Source organism: Apodemus sylvaticus, chromosome 2, assembly GCF_947179515.1.
Source record: "Apodemus sylvaticus chromosome 2, mApoSyl1.1, whole genome shotgun sequence".
Classification (NCBI taxonomy): domain Eukaryota; kingdom Metazoa; phylum Chordata; class Mammalia; order Rodentia; family Muridae; genus Apodemus; species Apodemus sylvaticus.
The window spans coordinates 167,275,639-167,300,041 of record NC_067473.1 but is presented as its reverse complement, the minus strand read 5'-3'; the positions used below and the strand labels follow the sequence as shown (position 1 = coordinate 167,300,041).

Genomic DNA, 24,403 nt, shown 5'->3' with positions numbered 1-24,403 from the left:
GTGCATGTGTATGCATGGTGTGTGTGTGTGTATGCAATTGTATGTATGTAAATGTATGTATGTCACGACCACCCTCACTGGCAAGGAATGACGCAACACAGGAAGATCTTCTTCAAGCAGTTTACTCAGGATCCCTGCACAAGCTTCTTCTGATCCCGGAGAGAATAAGCCAAGCCCTTAAATAATAATAACCAGCCAATCAGGCTTAGCCACGTGGGCATTGCAGATAGGCTGTATCCAAGTGGAAGGCGCAAGACTTAACAGGTTTCATCCAAATAAAGAGTTGTTTACGACGGGGAGCCAGCGGGAACGTGGAAAGCAGAAACCGGTGCCATTTTAAGGGTGCGGTAGCAAACAGCTCCCTACATATATATATATGATGTGTGTGTATGTGTGGTATGTGTGTAGTGTGTGTGTGGTATGTGTGCAGTGTGTATGTATGTGAGTTTGTATGTATGGTGTGTGAGTGTGTGTGTGTTTATATCATGAGTCAGATAGGGAATATCTGACCTGTTTCTCAAAGGTGTCACAGTATTCAGCCTTGCTACCATGGCTGTGGCCAAAGAAGCCCCATTAATACTTACTCTTTTCTAGCAAAACCCAAACATATCCAAAAACAGAAGCAAATGCCCTCTCTTAATCAAATAGCACCTTCATATACTTGACTAGGCAAACTTCTAAAAAGGCAATGGGAAAATCCTAAATGGAACTCTCCAGAATGGTTCCCATCACTTGTTCCTAAAGAGCCAGCTTTGAATCTTGGGCTGCCCATTATCTAGTCACACACCACTGCTCACATAGAATAAGGAAACTTGTGGCCCCTTGGTGTGCATGGTCTAAGGCAGGGCTCTGTGGATCAAAGGATTCCTGGAGAGATGGATACACAACATCACAGGATACATGAGAAGTGTTTCTACACTTGACTTGCAGGCAATGAAAGGCTACTGCTTGTGTCATCTTTGAACACACAAATCTTCATGTATAAAAGAGATGGATGTTTTGAACTGATATTTTGTCTTAAAGACATTCAGAATTCCATTCTATAATAAATCTCTTCATCTTAAGATCTTTTTTCAATTTCTTTTTATTAAATCAGGTCCAGCTATATAGATGTATCATACTTGTTATGAGGCTCCTGCTTGTATCTGTGAGTCTCAGCTACTCATCATGTTAACAGATCAGGCATAGTTATCTTCTTGCTTAATGCCAAGATGAGACAGGGGTACTCCTAGAATAATGGAAAGCCATAAGTGACTAATTAAATGGTGATTATGTCTCTTTGTCTTTCTCTGGTACTGAGACTTAATCTCAGAGCCTGATACATGCTAGGCAAGTGCTCTAAAGAGATATTCTAAGTGTGCTTCTATATTTATCATCTATCTACTATCTATCTATCTATCTTTTATCTATCTATCATCTATTTACCTATCTATCATCTATTTGTCTACCTTCACATGTGTGTACAGGTGTGTTTTGAGATATAAAGTTATATGTCAAGTATCTTTCTTGATCTCTTTCCTAGATTTACCTATTTACCTAGGCAATCTCTTGATGAATACAGAGCTAGACAATTTAGCCATTTTGCTTTGGGGATCCCCTGACTCTGTCTCTTGAATGCTGGAAAGTCCTGTAGCTGTTACACCATTTTATGTGTGTTCTAAAGGCCTAGAAGGGAATAGAAACACCACAGGATGACCAAAAGAGTCAACTAACCTAGCTTTCAAAATTAAGCCATGAACTGAAGAACACATATGGGCTGCAATGAGCACCCTGGTACATATGCAGCAGATGTGCAGCTCAGTCTCAATGTGGGTCTCCCATCAAGAGGCACAGAGTCTCTCCCTAACACTGTATCATGACTGTGGTATGTGGTCCTCAAAAGGCTGCCTTGTCTGAACTCACTGGGAGAGAGTGCACCTATTCTGGCAGAAATTTGATGTACCAGAATGTGGGGATACACAGGGGGCCCCAGCCTCTCAGAGGAGAAGGGTAGCAGGGAGAGGGGAGGGTCTCAGTGAAGGGGGACCAGGAGGGAGGACAGAACTTGAGATATAAATAAATAAATAAATAAATAAATAAATAAATAAATAAATAAATAAATTGAAAAAAAGTAGATATCAAACCCAAGGAAAAGTTGGCCTTTTCTTTCTATGTTCTGTGTTCCAGGAATAATGATCAAAAACTGCTAGTTAATATAATAAAATAAGATAAACAAAGAATTGTATATGGCATAACATAGGGGGTAAACTCACAAATTTTGCCTATTCAAAGAACCAAGGCAAGAAACTGTAGAGATGGCTTATAGGTTATGAGCTCTTTGTGTTTTGGCAGAAGACCCAGCCTCAGTCCCAAGCACCCATATGTTGGTTGACCATCTGTAATTCCAGTTCCAGGAGATCCAATGGGACTGAAGATCCACTGGGAACTTCAGGCCACCAATGGCACTACATGAATGTGGTGCACACATGCAGGCAACACACTCATATGCATAAAACAAAACTAAAATACATAAAAATTGACCAAGTAAAATCTCATCTCCAAAACTTTCAGGACAAATATAATCTAAACTTTAATTTATTTACTTAAAATGCTAACCTGCTTTACAAGGTTTTTAGAATTAGTTAAAAATTGAATAACCCTAAAGATAAAATATTTTGTGCATGTAAACCAGGATCACGAAGGGTTAATGACAAAATATTATCATTCTCGATGTTGGGCATACAAACAGTATACCAAGGTCATAACTTCCATTAATTCAAAACAATTGTGAGTGAAAGCACATTTGGAAGGAAGGTGTATAATTAAAGAATTATAGTGAAAGAAATAACCTAATAGGAAAAATAGAGTTAAGGGTTGAGAGACATTAATTATTAGATAATTAATGTGCCAATTGTGGACTGGAGCAAGGTCATAGCTAAAGGTCAGTATACAATCTGGAAGAATCAAAGGATGAAGGAAAAAGTTGAGGCTGAGGAAAATTATAATATGGTCCTCTCAGTGTGTCAGGTCAGAATTTTCTAACAAAGGTCTTCATTTTTATTAATATATTTTTAAATGTAAGAAATTATCCTCATAAATATTTAATTAACAAAGAATGATAAAAAGAAAATAGTCTAACTAACCACCACACTCTCACTTACAAAAAAGAAACCAATTAATAATTTGTTTATTATTTCACATATTTTGTGACACCAGTGTCTGATACATGTACACACACACTCATAACAAGATAATGAAAGAAACTCACTGGACATAAATAGACAAGTAAGCTAGTGGCTAGACAGATATAAAGATTTTTTTTCCATATCAAGTCAATTTGAATATACTCCCACTCCCATGATGTACTGAACTATTTTGATGACTTATGTTCTGCTGTATTTATGGTTCAGCTTAAACAGCAGGTTTTATGATGAACAAGTGTAAAGTGTAGTCTCAAGGGATATTGATAATAAGCGACAAGTTCCTGGTTTTGTGATGTTAACCAGAATAGTTCTTCAAGGAAGGGTGGCTCACCTCCTTAGTACCTCCTTAATAAAGAGAGTTAAATGTCTACAAATTGCAAGCAGCTACTTTTTAGTTTAAGTTCAAAGCTAAACACAAATCCAGACTTAATTGTACCTTCCACAGGGTTCTCTGCAGACTCTGGTCCTCACTATCATTCTGTCTCACTTCCTGTTGCAGATTTAAAGGAGCTACCCATTTGCTCTGGCCTCCCCTGGCCTCCCTTCCCCTGCATTCTCCTCTCCTCCCCTCCTTTTCCCTCTTCTCCCCATCCCCCTTCCCCTCTCCTCTTCTTTCCTTCCCTCCCTTCCCCTCTCCTCCTCTCCCCTCCACTCACCTCCCTTCCCCTCTCCTCCTCTCCTCCTCTCCTCCCTCTCCTCCCCTCTCTATTCCACTCCTCTCCTCTCTACTCCTCTCCTCTCTACTCCACTCCTCTCCACTCCTCTCCTCACCTCTCTTCTTTTTCCCCATTCTTTCCTCTCCTATCATTCTTTCAAATTTGTCTCTTCTCTTTTTCACTCTGTTTTCTGAGACAGCTCTTTATGAGGTAGCACAGGCTGGCCTTGAGTTTCCAATCCCTCGTTTCTGCCACCCCAGAATTGAGATTGTAAGCCTAAGTCTCTGATACTGCTCTCCTCTGTCACTTTGTTCTCTCTCTCTCTCTCTCTCTCTCTCTCTCTCTCTCTCTCTCTCTCTCTCTCTCTCTCTGCCTTTTTACTGCTATTGTGTCACAGAGAGAGAAGGCTCATCTTGCCTGCTTTGATTCCCTACAGCATATCTCAGAGAATAAACATCTAATCTTGTCCCTCTTCCTTCATAGGGGGCTTTCTGAGATCTATAAAAATTTTTTTTGAAATCATTATTCCAAAATTATGAAAACAAGGACAATCACTGTCCAATGAGGGACTTTTTCCATAACGGCTTATGACCTTTTTGCATATCTAACCCAGAAAGGTTAGTCTAGTGACTGGCCCTATGAAATAAGAGGCCATGTCTCCAAATCTTACGTTTGCAACATCTAGTCATTGAAAGAAGCTGGAATGAAGTTTTACCTTATTCTTGACAATCAGAAATAATAGCTATAGATTAAAGAGCTGAAATGATGTTGGCATCAACAGGGTCACAGTTTGAACACTGATGGATCAGGGGAAAACAAGCATTTTGCTATATTTCTAATAGCATCATTTTCACTAATTATTTTGGTTTATCAACAAGATGTCCTAATGGAAACAGAAGGAATAGGAATGAGGTTTGCTATAAGAAAGAGCTCAAGAGTTTAAGTGTGATTTGTATTCTGAGAGAGGACATGAGTTTATTTCTTGGTACCCACACCAGACAGCTCATAACCACTAGGCCTAACGTGCCTTTAATTTCCTGAGGTATCCTACTAGTCCTGAGAACCAAGTTTTGAAGAGTAAATGCAAGTGGAAACCAAGTTTCTTTATATAAATGACGAAAATTTATGTATACAAACTAAATATATCAAATATTTAAAAGTTAAAGTATATGAAGATCAAGTGAGTTAGTCCCTCACAGGATAAATACTTAAAACAAATCCAAGTGCACATTAAGTATATCATATATTATAATGTATTTAGTTATCCATATACCCATTTGCCTATTATATACATGTATCTATCATCTATCAACCTACCTATCATCTGTTATTAATCTCCATTTCTATGATGTCTTTATCTTACCTACCTACATATCAAGAAGTCTATTTATGATTCTATCATCTATTGAGTGCTTTAGATGGAGCATTAAAACAAAAGAAGGAAGCTTAGATGTAAAAATTAAGTTTGGAGAAATGAAAGAAAACATGTGAAATATCCTGAAAATGAAGCAAGGTTAAAATGCTATATTCAAGGATATATGGAGAAGCTGTGATACCTTTCTTAGGAGAAAAAGCCAAGAAGAAAGCACATTTCTCTGAGAGGAATAAAATAAATTGTGATAATTTATTATTTTTCTTTGTGGTAAAAGATAAACAATAAAGATACCAATAAGTTGTGCCTGTGGATGAAACTGACTCATAGGCCACTTTAATAGAGAACCCAAATAAATATTGAAGTATTGGCGATTTTTCTAAGTTTATTTTAAGGTGTTTAAAAAATTGAAGAATTTAAAAATTAATTAAAATAGCATAAGACAATTATAATTATGGTATGGAATTATTTTTATATTACCAACAAAATGTCCACTTTTCCTTAGTTGATAATTGCACCTCCCAAAAGGACTCAAACAAGATAGCTCTTTGTTTGATAGTATGGAGTGACAGGTGTAACTAATTGTAATCTCTTTCCAAACTGAACACCTTTAGTTCACTCAGTGAACCTTACAGGATATTGGATTTCAATCCAGCTATTATTCTGATTATTTCATATTAAGACTTGATAGTGTGTTTATTCATGATCTCAGTTCTGAGTAATTATTATCTTTAAAATATTGAAAGGTTGGGTTTGTTCTTTTATTGGCAACTATTCTTGATTTTTCCAAGCTCTGTAAGATAACTTATCCTAGATTTTTTGGACCTATGTTTTTTCCTATGATTGTGTTTTTGTTTTAAGTCTGTTTTCTTTCTGATTCTGTTGGCTCATTCTATAGGAAAGTGTCTGAAGTCAGTGACAGAGTGGAAAGTGAGAACAGTGTTGGATCCTGCAAGAAAACAGAGAAGCACAGTTCTAGGTAAAATGTTAAGTGAGGAAGACGATTATCAATACTTAGACTTAGTAAATGAGGAGAATAAGCCATTGTTTTAAAGAACTTGTGGAGATTCTCTATTCCCTTTGAAGTACACATGCTGTTCTTTAATTCACCTTGTCTGGCTGAGGTTCAAGTAACAAATTAGATATGGGTGGGAAGTGCCCATCCCATGGTCTTCCAGATGCCATTGCTTTCCTGGGTCTTATAAAAGCTGTTTCTGAATTTCCTATAGCATCAAGGGAGAGAGACACCATGGCTGCCTCCAGGATTCTTCTTGTCCTGCTTTCTATATCCCTGCTGGCCCTGACCTCAGCTCAAAGGGACAATGAAGGTAACATGGGAAATGAGGTTCAAATTCATGGAAAAGAGTAGAGACAGGTTACTTCTTTTCTAAAATCAATCAATATCCATAGAGTTGGCCAATCAAAGGACAGGGCATATTAGTTCCTATATCATTTTTATTTCTTGATGACTAAAACATGTCTGAAACTGTCAGTGTATGTTCTAAGCTAGCATCTTCAGAGTGTAACATTTACTACTTGAATGGCCATATATTTTCCATATCCACTGTGTGAGAATAGGATAGAAACATTATAATTAATCTGGATATTTTGTTTCTTTGCCAACAAACATTTGAACATTTAGAATTATTGAGAATTTTTATTGAATCTTCATGTTTAATAAAAATTTCATTTATGGATTCTTCTACAGATTTGCAGTGCCATTTGCTATAAACATGCAGGGTATTAGAGTTCAGTGAAGTACAGAGCTCCAGTTAGAATATTTATTTACCAAAATCTGAGCAACTTTTGAATGAAAATATATCTTAGAATGTTACTAAAATTTGTATATCTCAATATACTGAAAACATTATGTTGCTGACCAAAAATGAATTTCTTGTTAATTTGATGAAAGAAAGTGCAACTTTCCTTTAATGCGTTGGGTGATAGTTGGAGGAAAAATTGGAATATTCAAAAATGAAGCTATGGGGTGTGGTTGGTGGAATGAGTTCTTCATTAAGTATGGGTGGAATCTATAACTTAAGATATGATGGAGGCTATGGATGGCTATTAAAGGCATCATAGATGATAAACAATTATGGCATTAGAGAGTTGAAAAGACTTGTATTTGATTAAAGAAGTTTGGGATAACTCCCTAAAATAAGTAATCATTGTTTGGAAAGCTTGTCTTCTGAGAAAAAGCTATATGTGTAGTAAAGTCTTACTAATTGTGAACAATGAGTCACAGGGCCATGGATGGTTTGATTCTCAAGTTGTATCTGTTCATGGAGTCACATTATCAAGCATGGTGGTACACTGTAAATGAAGAAATTCAATTGATTGCTTGACTTCCTCTTTATTCATTTTCAGTCCATAAAGGAGACTAGGCTTCTACTTTGGGAAATGATGGTTCTTTATATTGGAACTACATAAACATGTGTATTTCCTAGCAGTTTATTAGGTTGGTTAATAACTTCTTATAACTTATACAAGTACACAGTTGAAATATATTGAGTCAAATAATAAATTTATTGTATTTATTTTTTAAAATCCTAGATGATGAAATTTCTTCTCAAGAGCAAGGTCAGTCTCCATTTAAGGATATACTTCATTTTCCTTCAGAACGTATCACAGTTTAAATCTTGCTTACTTTTCTTTATCATGTAGAAGTTCTAAAAATTGGGGTTAGGAAGTTTCAAAAAAGCAAAAGAGCAAAAACTCCTAATGTTTTAGTAGCCCCCAGTCATGGTATTAAACAAAAGCCAGCCTTTCATACCATGTCTCTTGTGTTGGTGAGATAGTGTCTGGATGTCAGTGGAACACATTCATTTGTAAACACTTTTGTCTAAATAGTCCCACAGACCACAATTAACAATGGAGTAATAGAAGTCTCTTGTGTAGAGGAGAGGGTTTATTTCACTTATGCTTCCAGGTTAACAGTCTATTACAAAGCAAAGTCAAGGCAGGAACACAAGCAGGGAAAGAAGCTAAGTGCAGGCAGTAATCCCGAGGTTGAGAAGGAGCCTGGCTTACTGGCTTGCTCGTTAAGACCTTCTGGGTATGCTTTCTTATATACCACATAGCCAGATGTTCAAGGGTACACTACCCACCACTGGCTGAACCATTCCCAATTAATCACTAATTAAGAAAATGCCCCGTGGGCTTGACTGCCTATGGCAGGATCCTATGGATGCATTTATTTCAATTGACATCTTTCTCAGATGACTTTTGCTGTGTTAAGCTGATATAATATCAACTAGAACAACATATACTTCATTTGAATAGTGAATATCTATGTAATTTATTTAAATATTATAGTTATCCAGTCATTAAATATTCCACTAAAGACACAGGAGAATCAAATAAGAGAAATTAATGAATAAGGTTTTATTCTTAGAAGATAGAGGCAGATGGTTCATAGGTCTAATGCTTGACTGGGCTACAGAGTGAGTTCAAGTCTAGTTCAAACAATTTAGCAACTAAAAGGTAAACGTGATTGGGGCCAGAGGTAGAGCACTTGCCTTGTGTACATTAGACTCTAAGTTCAATCCATGACAGTAAACAAAACCCTTGAAAGTCATGTAGCCATTCATCTTCAGCAAGTTTCTTGAATTGTTAGTGATCATTCCACTCAGTTTGTAGTGCAATTTTAAACTTCTTTGTGAATGTGTATTATTCTTTCTTCACAGGGGACCTTGAAGGAGGAGACTCCAACCAACAACGTGAGATATTTCAGCTTCAATTAAGTTATTTGGAGTTGTTCTGAACAATGTCTATCAATTTCTGGATTGCTGATCTAGTATAAAGTACTTCTAATTTAGTAGATTACAAAAAACCTTCATGCCTAAGCTTTAAAAATTTCCTCTGCCCACTATTCTACTATTTAGTTATTAGCTTCACATTGTAGAAAGGTTCAAAAATCAAAAGATGCAAAACAAAGATTATAACAACAGTAAAAAGAGAAATATGAAGAAACAGCTCTTTCCCCCTTTCCTTTCCTTGGCTGTCCTTGTGATGACACACTTATTTTGGGTTTCCTGAAAGAAATGTTCTGATTATTTACCATTGCAGAAGCTAAATTGGGTACTAGAATCTAACATATGGTGAAGGTTGTGCATAAACATTCAATGTTAAGGGACTTGGCATAGAGAATTATAGATATCAGAGTACAGGGGGAAACAAAAGACCTCACACAAAAGATGGTATAACCCACAGCTAAATCTATGCTTGCAATTTTTTCTATACTTACAATCCTTAGTCTTAGAAGGTTAAAATGCCATACAGTTGATGTAATTATGAGGAGCTGATAATGTTAGTATCAGGATGTGAAAGATATCACATCTGGCAAGTTGATTTATACCCATCCTTTAAGCAACAGATATATTGTGTAACAACATCTTAAAAACAATATCTTTATATTATGATTTCTCCTAGGCACTGAGAAATATGATAGAACACAGGCACTTTCATATGTATCGTGCAAGTCCATGTTCTGGATAGATGGTGCTATATAAAAATAGCAGGTGTATTAAAAGATAGAGGAAAATAAATTTGGGACAGAGAAGTAAAATAGTCCTCACTAAGTAATTATAAACACACAAACAAGATCCCTCTGTCCCTATTATTGTAGATACTGGACCTAGTCACTATCTAATACCACCTGCAGCAGTAAAACAACTTCTTACTAAAGTAACTCAGTGATAAATTGTTTGGTTAACTTGTTAGGCTCATGATGATCCTTTCTCTGTTTTTGATTTTCTGGATGTGTGTTTTCTCTCTCCCAAAGTTGGTGATATACATGCAGGGCTAAATGAAAAGAAACATTTTCAAGATCAACTGAATGAGCATGGTAAGATGGCCATCAAGTCCAAGAAAGGGAAGAATGGCCAACGTGGTAGACGAAGCTCTGGTGGAGACAGCTTGGATGGCCAGGATCGTCAGGGTGGAAGTCAACCAGGAAGAGGTGGCCAAGGAGGCCGTGGTCGCAGTGCCCAAAAAGGCCAGAATGGCCAGAGAGGAAAAGGTGGCCAGAGAACACAGCGTGGAAGAGGTGGTCAGAGAAACCAGAATGGTCAGTACCACAGCAGTCCCAATGACCAAAGCAAAGGAGAATCATATAAAGATGGTCTCCAGTGATTCCCTCGGGACTAATTAAATTCTATCATTTAATAAACTTCTTTGATTTCCCAGTTTCTTTCTCTCTGACACTCTTTCCTTACTCTGTTCTTGCCATTCTCACCACCTCACAACTATGTACAGAAAGCCACTCTTCCTTCTCACAGCAGTGTTTCCTCTGCCCCACCTGAATTTCTCTCATTATCAGATTAGTTTGATGTGTTCCAAAGTTTTTCTCTCTTTTATAATCTCTTCTCTTTCTTCTCCATTCCTCCTAACATCTTCCATTTCTTCTCCCTTCTACCTTCTTTTTCTCTTGCTTAATATTTTCTTCCTTTTTCCTTCTTTCTTTTCTTTTCTTTTCTTTTTCTTTCTTTTTATTTAGACAATACTTCACTTTGTAGCTCAGCCTGGACTGGAATCCACTCTGCAGTCCAAGTTTGCCTCACATTCAGTGATCTCATTATTCTGAGTGCTATTACATGCATGGGCCACAATGTCCAGGAATATAATGTATTTTAGTAATACTACTGGATATTGATGGTATCAGATACATGCTTAGGACTATTTGACTTCTAAAGTCCTTCTCTTTGTTTCAGAAAATGATCCAGAATTCTTCCAGGAGTAAACCACTTGGCCTCTCCTTTCCTCAACTTAAAAGCATCAATAAAATCATCAGCATAAATACTTTGGCTCCTGTCTTCCTTCAAGGATTATGGTTCTCAATGCTGATCTGTGGTCTGGAGTTTTACAAGGACATAGATGTTAGGAATTTGGTGGTGGCTTAACATGTGTTTGAAAGCAAAGGATAATATTCTTGAAATCAGTGACAAAATTATCATTATACAAGCCTTTCTTAGTAGAAACAGAAACTTACATTGCAAGCTTCACTGACAATATTTCATTGCTCAAGTATTATTGTTCCATATTTCTGGGTATCTTGGGTTTAAGAGAGTCCCAAGGACTACCAGTAGTAAGAGGAAAAGCCTACAACAGAGTCCTCCTTACACCTTTCAGAAGGAATGAGCCCAATTTACATCTTGCAATTCTAGCATCTAGAACTGTAATAGAAAACATACATCATATTTATGAGGTTGGAATATCTTCTCCTTCTCTCCAATTTGAAGAACTTGGATATGGCACATTAGAAAAAGTTATGAGAGGAAATTCACTTATGAGATATTTACATAAATAACCATAGAAATATATATACAAATATATATGTGTGTATATACATATATATGTGTGTATATATATATATTCTAGTTCTCAAGTTTCTGAGTGGGCAAGGAAATGAGGGCTGGATGGTAAAAGAGAGAGGAGAGGGAGATGGGGAAAGAGGGAGGGAGGGAGAAGGAGAGAGAGAAAGAGAGGGGGGGGAGAGAAGCTGGTTAGATGAGCCACCACTTGCAACTGGTAGGCTCAATACAGTCAAGGTAGGACTGTGCTCCACCTAGATCTTTTTTACTTTCTTGACTGCAGAAACATGTGGAATACAGGTGTCCTAGAATGTAGAAGATAAAAAGGAAGACTTCAGTGGCTTCTACCAAGGTCCTAAACATCTTATGTTCAGCATTAGTGTTATTGAAAAAGTTAACCTGGCATCTGAGCACATAAGCTTGACTACCTGGCTGTTTCTTTTTCTTTCTTTCTTTCTTTCTTTCTTTCTTTCTTTCTTTCTTTCTTTCTTTCTTTCTTTCTTTCTTTCTTTCTCTCTCTCTTCCTTCCTTCCTTCCTGCTCCCTTCCTTCTTTCTTTCTTTCTTTTTCTTTCTTTCTTTGTTTCTTTGTTTGTTTGTTTCTTTCTTTCTTTCTTTCTTTCTTTCTTTCTTTCTTATAGTTTAGGATCAGCAGGTTACACAATTGCTGGGTGCAACAACTAGCATTTTAATTTGTAAGCCATAGCAGGTCCCAAAGGATCCACCACTTGAACTGGGTGCCTATACTACCTACATCTTGGCCTCATCGTCCCTCCTGTCCAAAGGAAAGTATCTTTCCCTGCCTTTCCCTTTCTCTGTCCCACAAATTCTGCCTACTCCTTGCCCAGTGATTGGTTCCTTGAAATATTTATGTAAGGGGAAGATTCACAAGAAGTCATCTGAGTATGAGATTCAGTCCTTATCCCAGGAGGACCATGCTGGGGAAGTGGAATTAGCATCAAAATATAAACAGCATTAGGGATATCCACAACACTTCACCTTTTTGTCCAATTAAAAGGCTTTTTTCGCAGATATAAATTGAGTACAAATATTACCATTTTGTAATTTATAAAGTACAAAATATACCTAACACCAAGTCTATCATTTTTTGTCAATTAAATAGAACTTAAAAAAGTTTATAAATCCATGTTATTTCCTGGTTTATCTTGTATACTATCTGAAAACTATCTTCTCAAATGTATGCTATCAATGCTAAATAGCCTCGGTTGGCTATGAGACTATAGCTAGTCTTTTAACCCTGTCAGAAATCCTAGAATTACCAATATTATCTGAAATTATAGGAAGCCTAACACAACTTTCAGAACTGAGACAAATTGCAGAGATAGCTGCCTCTCTATACAGCCCCAGTATGTCAGGGAGCTGGAGCATCAGTCCTCAGCCTTTTGACCCAGGATATTCTGACAGAGCTTGAAACACAGGAATTATTAAGGACTAGCTTATTCTGTCTTGGCAGAACTAAGCTAGTCTAACCTGTAACATGTGTCCTCTCAAGAATGGTACATATCTGTAGGATAAATAGGTAATTTCTGCCCAGTGGCCACCTAGCCACAATGTACAACCTCGCCTGGAGGTAGAGATGCTCAGCTCTTTCTTTGAATCCAAGAATGGGGAGCTGTTAGGTGCAGATATGTTTCAATAACAAATAAAGAAATAACATTAAATGTTACACTGTGGATTTCTGGTGTTTTTGAAAACCATCTATCTATGTAAAGCAATCTGGACTGTTGTCCATTAACTACTCTTAGCTACTTCTAATTAAAATATCTTGAAAACACACTAACAATAAACTCGCAGCCATGAATTTTCTATCTGGCCCATAACTCACAGGTTTAATTATCTCAGATCAATTTATAAGAAGAGTTATAGAAGGACTGTATTCTTAAATGTGTTGTATAGGCACAATGCCTTTATGAGAGTAAGAATATTAATCCCAATTTTTATATCAACAAGAAATTTATACCAATAAAAACCATAAATTTGTATCAAAGTAAATTCTGTACCAAAGTAAGAAATTATGATTTCAACTTACTATCATACAGATTTCTAGCAAGTAAGATTATGGCTACACAATCAATTCAAGCTATTTCCTCCCTGTTCAAATTATGACCATATTTAAATTCCCCAGAAAGATACCTTAGAATAACTGCCCCCAAATTCCCAAGTCCAGGGAACCGGGATGATGACGCTCCCTAACTACTTCCTGCTGAATATGGGCATTGAGATATCTTTGGGGGTGGCAGAAGTGTAGTCTCTGATGATGTCTATGTCCTGACTGGATCCCGCTGAAAGTCTGTGACATCAGGAGTTCAAGAAGGTCAGTTCAGCACATCTGTCAGTTTCACTAAAGCTGTACACTCTGCAATATATAATTCATAAAACAAAATTTTAGTATCATCAAGATATCTGTATGGGTTGTATTGGTTTGTATAGGGTGTTTAGACTAATTAGGATGAAATTCTGCCCCAAACAAAAGTCTTCAATTGTGCCATGGGATGGATGGCACAAAGAATATTTTTTTGTTTGATTCATCTGAATTTTTTTTTTTTTTTTTTTTTTTTGGTGAAAGTATTTAGTGGGTTTTTTTTTTCCTTTTTTTTTGGTTTAAAAATTTTTTTATTCGATATATTTTTTATTTACATTTCAAATGATTTCCTCTTTTCAAGCCCCCCACTCCCAGAAAGTCCCATAAGCCCCCTTCTCTCCCCATGTCCTCCCACCCACCCCTTCCCACTTCCCCGTTCTGGTTTTGCTGAATACTGCTTCACTAAGTCTTTCCAGAACAAAGGGCCACTCTTCCTTTCTTCTTCTACCTCATTTGATGTGTAGATTATGTTTTGGGTATTCCAGTTTTCTAGTTTAATATCCACTTATTAGTGAGTGCATACCATGATTCACCTTTTGAGTCAGGGTTACCTCACTTAGTATGATGTTCTCTAGCTCCATTCATTTGCCTAAGAATTTCATGAATTCATTGTTTCTAATGGCTGAATAGTACTCCATTGTGTAGATATACCACATTTATTGCATCCACTCTTCTGTTGAGGGATACCTGGGTTCTTTCCAGCATCTGGCAATTATAAATAGGGCTGCTATGAACATGGTAGAGCATGTATCCTTATTACATGGTGGGGAATCCTCTGGGTATCTGCCCAAGAGTGGTATAGCAAGATCTTCTGGAAGTGAGGTGCCCAGTTTTCGGAGGAAACACCAGACTGATTTCCAGAGTGGTTGTACCAATTTGCAACCCCACCAGCAGTGGAGGAGTGTTCCTCTTTCTCCACACCCTCTCCAACACCTACTGTCTCCTGAATTTTTAATCTTAGCCATTCTGACAGGTGTAAGGTGAAATCTCAGGGTTGTTTTGATTTGCATTTCCCTAATGACTAATGAAGTTAAGCATTTTTTAAGATGCTTCTCCGCCATCCGAAGTTCTTCAGGTGAGAATTCTTTAACTCTGTACCCCATTTTTTAATAGGGTTGTTTGGTTTTCTGGAGTCTAACTTCTTGAGTTCTTTATATATATTGGATATTAGCCCTCTATCTGATGTAGGATTGGTGAAGATCTTTTCCTAATTTGTTGGTTGCCGATTTGTCCTCTTGATGGTGTCCTTTGCCTTACAAAAACTCTGTAATTTTATCAGGTCCCATGTGTCAATTCTTGCTCTTAGAGCCTATGCTATTGGTGTTCTGTTCAGAAACGTTATCCCTGTACGGATGTCCTCAAGGGTCTTCCCCAGTATCTTTTCTATTAGCTTCAGAGTGTCTGGCTTTATGTGGAGGTCCTTGATCCATTTGGATTTGAGCTTAGGACAAGAAGACAAGGATGGATCAATTTGCATTCTTCTGTATGCTGACCTCCAGTTGAACCAGCACCATTTGTTGAAAAGGCTATCTTTTTTCCATTGGATGTTTTCAAGCTCTTTGGACACTGATCAAGTGTCCATAGGTGTGTGGGTTCATTTCTGGATCTTCAATCCTGTTCCATTGGTCCTCCTGCCTGTCACTGTAACAATACCATGCAGTTTTTAACACTATTGCTCTGTAGTATTGCTTCAGGTCAGGGATACTGATTCCCCCAGATTTTCTTTTGTTGCTGAGAATAGTTTTAGCTATCCTGGGTATTTTGTTATTCCAGATGAATTTGATAATTGCTCTTTTTAACTCTGTGAAGAATTGAGTTGGGATTTTGATGGGTATTGCATTGAATCTGTAGATTGCTTTTGGCAAAATGACCATTTCAACTATATTGATTCTACCGATCCATGAGCATGGGAGGTTTTCCCATTTTTTTGAGGTCTTCTTCCATTTCCTTCTTCAGATTCTTGAAGTTCTTGTCATACAGATCTTTCACATGTTTGGTAAGAGTCACCCCAAGATACTTTATACTGTTTGGCTATTGTGAAGGGGGTTATTTCCCTAATTCCTTTCTCAGCCTGCTTATCCTTTGAGTATAGGAAGGCCACTGATTTGCTTGAGTTGATTTTATAACCTGCCACTTTGCTGAAGTTGTTTATCAGCTGTAGGAGTTCTCTAGTGGAGTTTTTTGGGTCACTTAGGTTGACTATCATGTCATCTGCAAATAATGATAGTTTGACTTCTTCCTTTCCAATTTGAATCCCTTTGACCTCCTTATGTTGTTGAATTGCCCGAGATAGTACCTCAAGTACAATATTGAAAAGATAAGGAGAAAGGGACAGCCCTGTCTAGTCCCTGATTTTAGTGGGATTGCTTCAAGTTTCTCTCCATTTAGTTTGATGCTGGCTACCGGTTTGCTATATATTACTTTTACTATGTTTAGGTATGGGCCTTGAATTCCTGTTCTCTCCAAGACTTTAAGCATGAAAGGAGGCTGAATTTTGTCAAATGATTTTTCAGCCTCCAATGAAATGACCATGTGTTTTTTTTCTTTGTGTTTGTTTATGTAGTGGATTGCATTGATGGATTTCCGTATATTGAACCAACCCTGCATCACGGGATAAAGCCTACTTGATCATGGTGGATTATCGTTTTGATGTGTTCTTAGATTCGGTTGGCAAGAATTTTATTGAGTATTTTTGCATCGATGTTCATAAGGGAAATTGGTCTGAAGTTCTCTTTCTTTGTTGGATCTTTGTGTTGTTTTGGTATCAGCGTAATTGTGACTTCATAGAATGAAGTGGGTAGTGTTCCTTCTGTTTCTATTTTGTGGAATAATTTGAAGAGTATTGCTGTTAACTCTTCTTTGAAGGTCTGATAGAATTCTGCACTGAAACCATCTGGTCCTGTGCTTTTTTTGGTTGGAAGACTTTCTATGACTCCTTCTATTTCTTTAGGCATTATGGGACTGTTTAGATGATATATTTGGTCCTGATTTAATTTTGGTATTTGGTATCTGTCAAGGAAATTGTCCATTTCCTCCAGATTCTCCAGTTGTTTTGAGTACAGGCTCTTGTAGTAGGATCTGATGATTTTTTGGATTTCCTCAGTTTCCATTGTTATATCTCCCTTTTCATTTCTAAGTTTGTTAATTTGGATACTTTCTCTGTGCCCTTTGGTCAGTCTGGCGAAGGGTTTATCTATCTTGTTGATTTTCTCAAAGAACCAGCTCCTGGTTTTGTTGATTCTTTGTATGGTTCTCTTTGTTTCTACTTGATTGATTTCAGCCCTGAGTTTGATGATTTCCTGCCTTCTACTCCTCCTGGGTGAAATAGCTTCTTTTTGTTCCAGGGCTTTCAGGTGTGTCATTAACCTGCTCTCTCCATTTTCTTTTTGGAGGTACTCAGGGCTATGAGTTTTCCTCTTAGCACTGCTTTCATTGTGTCCCATAGATTTGGGTATGTTGTGTCTTCATTTTCATTGTGTTCTAAACAGTCTTTAATTTCTTTCTTTATTTCTTCCTTGACCAAGGTATCATTGAGTAGAATATTGTTCAATTTCTACGTGTATGTGGGTTTTCTGTTGTTTTTGTTGCTATTGAAGACCACTTTTACTCCATAGTGATCTGATAGGAGGCATGGGATTAGTTCGATCTTCTTATATTTGTTGAGGTCTGTCTTGTGACCAATTATATGGTCGATTTTGGAGAAGGTACCATGAGGTGCTGAGAAAAAGGTATATTCTTTTGCTTTAGGATAGAATGTTCTATATATATATATCTGTTAAATCTAATTGGTCCAAAGCTTCAATTAGTTTCATTGTGTCCCTGTTTAGTTTCTGTTTTCCTGATCGGTTCATTGAGGAAAGTGCAGTGTTGAAGTCACCCACAATTATTGTGTTAGGTCCAATGTGTGCTTTGAGCTTCAATAAATTTTCTTTTACGAAAGAGGGTGCCCTTGCATTTGGAGCATAGATGTTCAGGATTGAGAGGTCTTCTTGTTGTATTTTTCCTTTGACCAGCAAGAAGTGTCCCCTCAGAGTCTCTTTTGATGACTTTGGGTTGAAAGTCAATTTTATCTGATATTAAAATGGCTACTCCAGCTTGTTTCCTGAGACCATTTGCTTGTAAAATTGTCTTCCAGCCTTTTACTCTAAGGTAGTGTTTGTCTTTGACCCTTAGGTGTGTTTCCTGTAAGCAGCAAAATGTAGGGTCCTGTTTACGTATCCAGTCAGTTAGTCTGTGTCTTTTTATTGGGGCATTGAGTCCATTGATGTTAAGAGATATTAAGGAATAGTGATTGTTACTTCCTGTCATTTTTGACGTTATTTTTTAAATTTGATTGGTTAACTTCTTTTGGGTTTGATGAAAGGTTACTATCTTGCTTTTTCCAGGGTGAAGTTTCCCTCCTTGTATTGGTGTTTTCCTCCTATTATCCTTTGTAGGGCTGGGTTTGTGGATAGATATTGGGTAAACTTGGTTTTGTCATGGAATATCTTAGTTTCTCCATCTACGGTGATTGAGAGCTTTGCTGGATATAGTAGTTTTGGCTGGCATTTGTGTTCTCTTAGAGTCTGCATGAGATCAGCCCAGGATCTTCTAGCCTTCATAGTCTCAGGTGAAAAGTCTGCTGTGATTCTGATAGGTCTTCCTTTATATGTTACTTGGCCTTTTTCTCTTACTGCCTTTAATATTCTTTCTTTGTTTAGAACATTTGGTGTTTTGATTATTGTGTGACGGGAAGTATTTCTGTTCTGGTCCAGTCTGTTTGGAGTTCTGTAGGCTTCTTGTATATTCATGGGCATCTCTCTCTTTAGGTTAGGGAAGTTTTCTTCCATAATTTTATTGAAGATATTTGCTGGCCCTTGAAGTTGTAAATCTTCACTGTCATCTATGCCTATAATCCTTAGGTTTGGTCTTCTCATTGTGTCCTGGATTTCCTGGATATTTTGGGTTACAAGCTTTTTGCTTTTTGCATTTTCTTTAACTGTTGAGTCCATGGTTTCTATGGTATCTTCAGCATCTGAGATTCTTTCTTCTATCTCTTGTATTCTGTTGTTGATATTTGCATCTATGTCCACTGATTTCTTCCCAAGGCTTTCTATCTCCAAAGTTGTCTCCCTTTGAGTTTTCTTAGTTGTTTCTACTTCTGATTTTAGATACTGGATGGTTTTGCTTAGCTCCTTCACTTGCTTGTTTGTGCTTTCCTGTAATTCTTTAAGAGATTTTTGTGTTTCTCTTTCATGACCTCAGCCTGTTGACCAAAGTTCTCCTGTATTTCTTTAAGTGTTTTTTGTGTTTCCTCATTATTGGCTTTTGTATTCTCCTGGATTTCTTTCAATGATTTTTGTGTTTCCCTTGCAAGTGCTTCTCACTCTTCATCCATTTTCTACTGAATTTCTTTAAGTATGTCCTTCATGTGTGCCTGTACCAGCATCATGACCAGTGATTTTAAATCCAAATCTTGTTTTACTGGTGTGATGGGGCATCCAGGACATGCTGGTAAAAGAGAATTGGGTTCAGATGTTGCCATATTGCCTTGATTTCTGTTAGTGACATTCCTGCGTTTGCCTTTTGCCATCTAGTTCTCACTGGTGTTTGTTGGTCTTGTCAATACTGGACTCACCAGTGCAAGCTGCCCCTTCCCAGTTGGCCCTTGGGAACTGGGACCTCTGGGACCTCCTGCACTGCCTGGAGACAGGGTGCTGCTGCCCAGGCTGTTCAGACCCCAAAGCAGACACCTGAATGCTCCTGCTGGGGCCCGCTGGATTCACTGGAGCACACCCACTTCCCCCCACTGGCCGCCTGGAAGCCCCTCTTGCCTCTTTCAGGACCTGGAGATGTGGTGTTGCCGCCCAGGCTGATCTGGATCCGGAAGCAGAGAGGTCTGAGGGCTACCACCAGAGGCCTCAGGACTGAAGCCTAAGCTCTGTGCCACAGGAATGAGCTGTGCTGTGAGATCCCAGACTGCCTCTGGGTGCACACCAGGTCTCTTGCACTTCCTGGAGACTGAGTGTTTTGGCCCAGGCTGTTCAGATCCCAAAGCAGGCACCTGAAGGCTCCTGCTGGGGCCTGCTGGATTCACCAGAGCACACCGACTTCCCCCCCCACCCACCCCTCGGGCCGCCCGGAAGCCCCTCTTGCCTCTTTTAGGACCTGGAGATGTGGTGTTGCGGAAAGGTCTGAGGGCTACCTCCAGAGGCCTCAGGACTGAAGCCTAAGCTCTGTGCCACAGGAACAAGGTGTGCTGTCTCATCTGAATTTATATTCAGGCTGTCAGCCTCTATCACATCTGATCCATGTAACTCTGGAGGGTATCCAGAGTCTAGTCACCTTTTCTAAAAACACAAAGACAAACCTTTCTCCCCAATAAGCATATCCTTCAGTTGGCAACCAGGAAAATTTATATCATACTATCTATTTCAGCGAAATAATAGAACAACCGAAAAAACTTAAAATCCTAATCAATTTGAAAATCTGTATTCTCTCCTACTAACTATAAAAGCAGTTTATTCATACTTCTATTAATACTGGCTAATAAGAAGCAGGCAGTTAGTCGAAACAGATTTTAGCCCAAAATTCATGTGGAGCCCACATTCAAATAATATGACTTTCTGCAGACTTTAATATACCACCTATCTGTTTTGCTCTCTACCTGGAGCCACAGAATTTTATTTATTAATATCTTTTATAAATATCTATCTGTTATGCTTTCCACAGACTTCCATCAATACCTATTCATAGCAGGCAACTATCACTGCTCTCTACTTGGAGTCAGTGACCAATTTTCCCTATCTTAGATCTAAGCCATGGGTGAAATTCCCCATATGATTCAGACAAAATCTGCATATAAGTCTATTCTTAAAAAAAATCCCAATTTCATAAATTCACAGTTCAATCAATAACTGCCTCAAGAAGTAGGCAGTTTCCATCTTCTCTCCTTTCACAGCAGGGGTATTCAGAGCCCTCTTTCTATGTTTAAAGATTCCCTGCTTGAATCACATGACTTGACCCTGCTCCACTTGCCAAACTTCCAAATTTTTAACAAAATTTCTAACTCACAGGCTAAGAGTATTAAATGTCTAGTGGATTCTAGCCTGCCATGTTGGATACCATCTGTAGCGTGAAATATTAAAAAAGCAATCCATGCTAGGTACAATGCAAGGTACCAGCAGGCAGTCTGGTCAGGCACTGGTGGGCAGGCCAACCTGTTCTCATCTTGGCTGCCTCTCTGACCCAAGAGCTCTGAAATGTCTCCACTCAGCTCACTAAGTTCTCAGGGAGGGTTGCTGCTGTGTCAGCCTCATGCTTCCAAATTCCCACAGCTTCTTGGGGTGCACTTCTTGCAAACCCATACTGTGCTGCCATACCTTTTTCTCTGAAACCCAGTTGAGTCACCATGTGAAGGAAGACACCACACAAACTCAGTTTAGGATCAGCAGGTAACTGGGCACAACAACTAGCATCCTAATTTATAAGACATTCTAAGTTAAATCCTCTGGTAGCAGAGCCCAATGGATCTGCCACCTGACCTGAGAGCCTTCATACTTACATTTTGGCTTCATTATCCTCCCCATCCCACCCAAACCTACCTGGCTGTTTCTACACTGGTCAACTCTGTTCACTCTGAAGGTAGCCCAGGGGAAGTGGTATAATACAAAATGTCTGAAACACATAAACTGGAGTATAGAAACATATGAAAACTGACTTAGAGAACATCATACTAAGTGAGGTAGCCCAGTCTCAAAAGATCAGTCATGGTATGCACTCACTGATAAGTGGATATTAGCCTCGAAAACTGGAATGCCCAAAACATAATCTACACATCAAATGAGGTACAAGAAGAATGGAGGAGTGGCTGCTGGTTCTGGAAAGACACAGTATAGCAGTATAGGGCAAAACCAGAACAGGGAAGTGGGAAGGGGTGGGTGGGAGAACAGGGGAGGGAAGGAGGCTTATGTGACTTTCGGGGAGTGGGGGACCACAGAAGGGGAAATCATTTGAAATGTAAATAAAAATATATTGAATAAAAGAAAAAAAAAGAAAAAAACTGACTTAGGAGATGATGAAAGGAAAGAGTTATTTGCGTATGTTACAAGTAGGCTAGGAGCCTCTACTTTTGATATTTCTCATTTATCCATGAAAGCACTTATCTAAAGGCTAGGAAAAACAAGAAAATAACTATAAATAAAACTCAATAAACCTTGTATCCTCAGAAAAATAATGGATAATAATTTCCTATGTAGTGACTACCTATTTGGACAATGAGGTTTACATAGCAAAGGTCATAGCCAAGTCAACATTGCCTTAAGTAACACAAGTATGGAGATCAGGCAGGACATGAACAAACAAATGTGTTCACATCATATCTTTCCTTGTTTTTATAACAAGATCTCAACTATTGGCCTTGCTTGCTTAAAGTTGATTATCTTCCAATTCTTTCTTCTGAAAGGAGTTCTAATTTTCATTTCTTTCCCCCTTCACATTGATCTATCTTTTGTTCCCACAGAGAAACTTGTAGTCTGCTCCATTAAAACAAATTACTCAATCAGGAGATTATATTGTTCTTTACATACAACTTTATAGTATCACCAATTGACTGGAGCCAGCCCCAACAGAGGTGTTTCTTCTTGTAGGTTCTTCTTGAGGCAGCAGAGTGGGGAAGAGAGTCAGCAGGGGTAAGACTCTGTCTTAGGGAAGACTTGTCTTACAGAAGATTTAGGGTTGCTGTATAATAAAAAGTTTATTTAGTTTATTTACTTAAGTCTAAGTTACTATGCTAATGTAGCTGACCTGCCTTCTGTGACCCTCTGAGGCTGGAGACTGCAGCTTCTTCCTCAAGCTGCTAAGGATTAGGTAAATTGCCTTTGCACTGTCTCAGCAGGAATTGCTGGACTCTAACTTTCAGCCTGCTAGTCAGAAGTCACAGGAAAAAAAATGGGACACCTAGAGAAGTGGTCAATGAGTTTATTACTAAGTTGTAAAAAGTTTTCTATGAAAGCTTTCTAAGAGGGAAGAGCGAAAAGATCCTAAGTGGAGAAAGGGAAAAATTCTTCTAAGAGGAGAAAGGCAAAAATTCTACTCTAACTGGGGAAGGGGAAAGATTTCTACTCTAATTCTCCATCATCTCTTTGTCCACAGTGCTTATACAACTTTCAAAATACATCATCACATATTACAAGGTTCATCACAAGTTCACACAAAATACTAAGTCATAAATTGAAATAGAAGTTTACAACAGAGAATGTTTACATGCATATACATTAGGAGTAATCATCATTTGTCTTCTCTACAGGTTATAGAAAGTTTAAAACCATAACTAAGTTATAAGTGAAGTTTTGTGTAGATAAACCCAGTCAGTATTTTACTTTTTGTCCTAGCACCTATAATAAATCATTAGTTCCCTTCTTATGACCTTTGGTTAATTGTTTTATAACCTCTTGGAATGTGCTCTGAGTAGGAGAAAGTTCAGTTGCCATCTAAGAGCAATTAACTTGTGACACTTGGGAGACTGGCAGAGTTCTCATTGCAGTTTTGATTATCAGAAAAAGACCTACTAGCTGTCCCATTATAAAAGAGCTTAATAATCACAAATAAAATTTTAGAAATTCTTATAGGATTATCATTAAAACTTAAGTCAACAATTTGTCTACATAGCATCACTATAATATAGTATATCTTTGTCGATCTGCAGAGATCTGCTTGAAAGGGGTGTGATATTATTTATTGATTAATATATATGTATAATAATAATAGGAAAAGCATATTAATAGCAGGAAACTTTCCTAAAATTAGTCCCCCACAGCCTTGCTGAATGGGGGCTCACCTGTCACAGATTATATAATAATCAGAAGCAGGCATTTCAGGATGATCACCTGCTAGCATATTAGCTTGTCCCATTATGGCTCCCAACAACCAAGTTCATATGCAGTCTGAAATTCTGGCAAAGACATGTCTGATGACACTACTTCTACAATCTTCTCATTGTCAATTAAATGAAGAACAAACTCCAACCTGATATGCTGTTCATAGCTCTTTACCAGCATGAGACTGATTTCCATTTCTGGTTTATGTTTCTCCATCACTATTGAAACAGCAAGATGTATGTATAAAATTAGCTGTGCATTAGTATTTGATTTTCCCTGATCCTCCACAGTCTACATCACATGACAGTTCTTTGTGAGCACATTTTCTCCTAATCCAGACACCAATCTCTTATAAGTAATACAATAATTATTTCTGAGACAGGGTCTTAGAAATAGAGCAATCATTTCTAATCATTGCAACTCAGGCAATCATGAACTTGATATGTAGCCAAGGGGGACCTTTAACTTCTGAGTTTCATGACTCTGCCTTTTCAGTGCTGGGGTTATGAGTGAGTGCCAGCACATGTAGCTAAAATACCTTCTTTCTCTTTCTTAGAACTGTGATGGTTGTGTCTAAGAACTGCCATCTATTGAATCCTGTATTCCTAATAGCAATAACAATGCTTTTCATCCCCAGTACCAAC

General features: G+C 38.0%; 1 protein-coding gene across 1 annotated transcript; it reads left to right on the top strand.

The window, feature by feature from the left end:
• The first annotated feature begins 6,459 nt into the window (after positions 1-6,459).
• Positions 6,460-10,343, top strand: LOC127678132 (nacrein-like protein P1). Its single transcript, XM_052172918.1, has 4 exons — positions 6,460-6,538; positions 7,764-7,790; positions 8,897-8,929; positions 9,994-10,343. The coding sequence occupies exons 1-4, from the start codon at positions 6,460-6,462 to the stop codon at positions 10,341-10,343; spliced, it is 489 nt and encodes a 162-aa protein (XP_052028878.1).
• The last annotated feature ends 14,060 nt before the right edge of the window (positions 10,344-24,403 follow it).

Coding starts and splice junctions, on each gene's coding strand:
- LOC127678132 (XM_052172918.1), top strand. CDS start 6,460: ATGGCTGCCTCCAGGATTCTTCTTGTCCTGCTTTCTATATCCCTGCTG. Junction 7,791..8,896: donor AATTTCTTCTCAAGAGCAAG/GTCAGTCTCCAT, acceptor CTTTCTTCACAG/GGGACCTTGAAGGAGGAGAC. Junction 8,930..9,993: donor AGGAGACTCCAACCAACAAC/GTGAGATATTTC, acceptor TCTCTCCCAAAG/TTGGTGATATACATGCAGGG.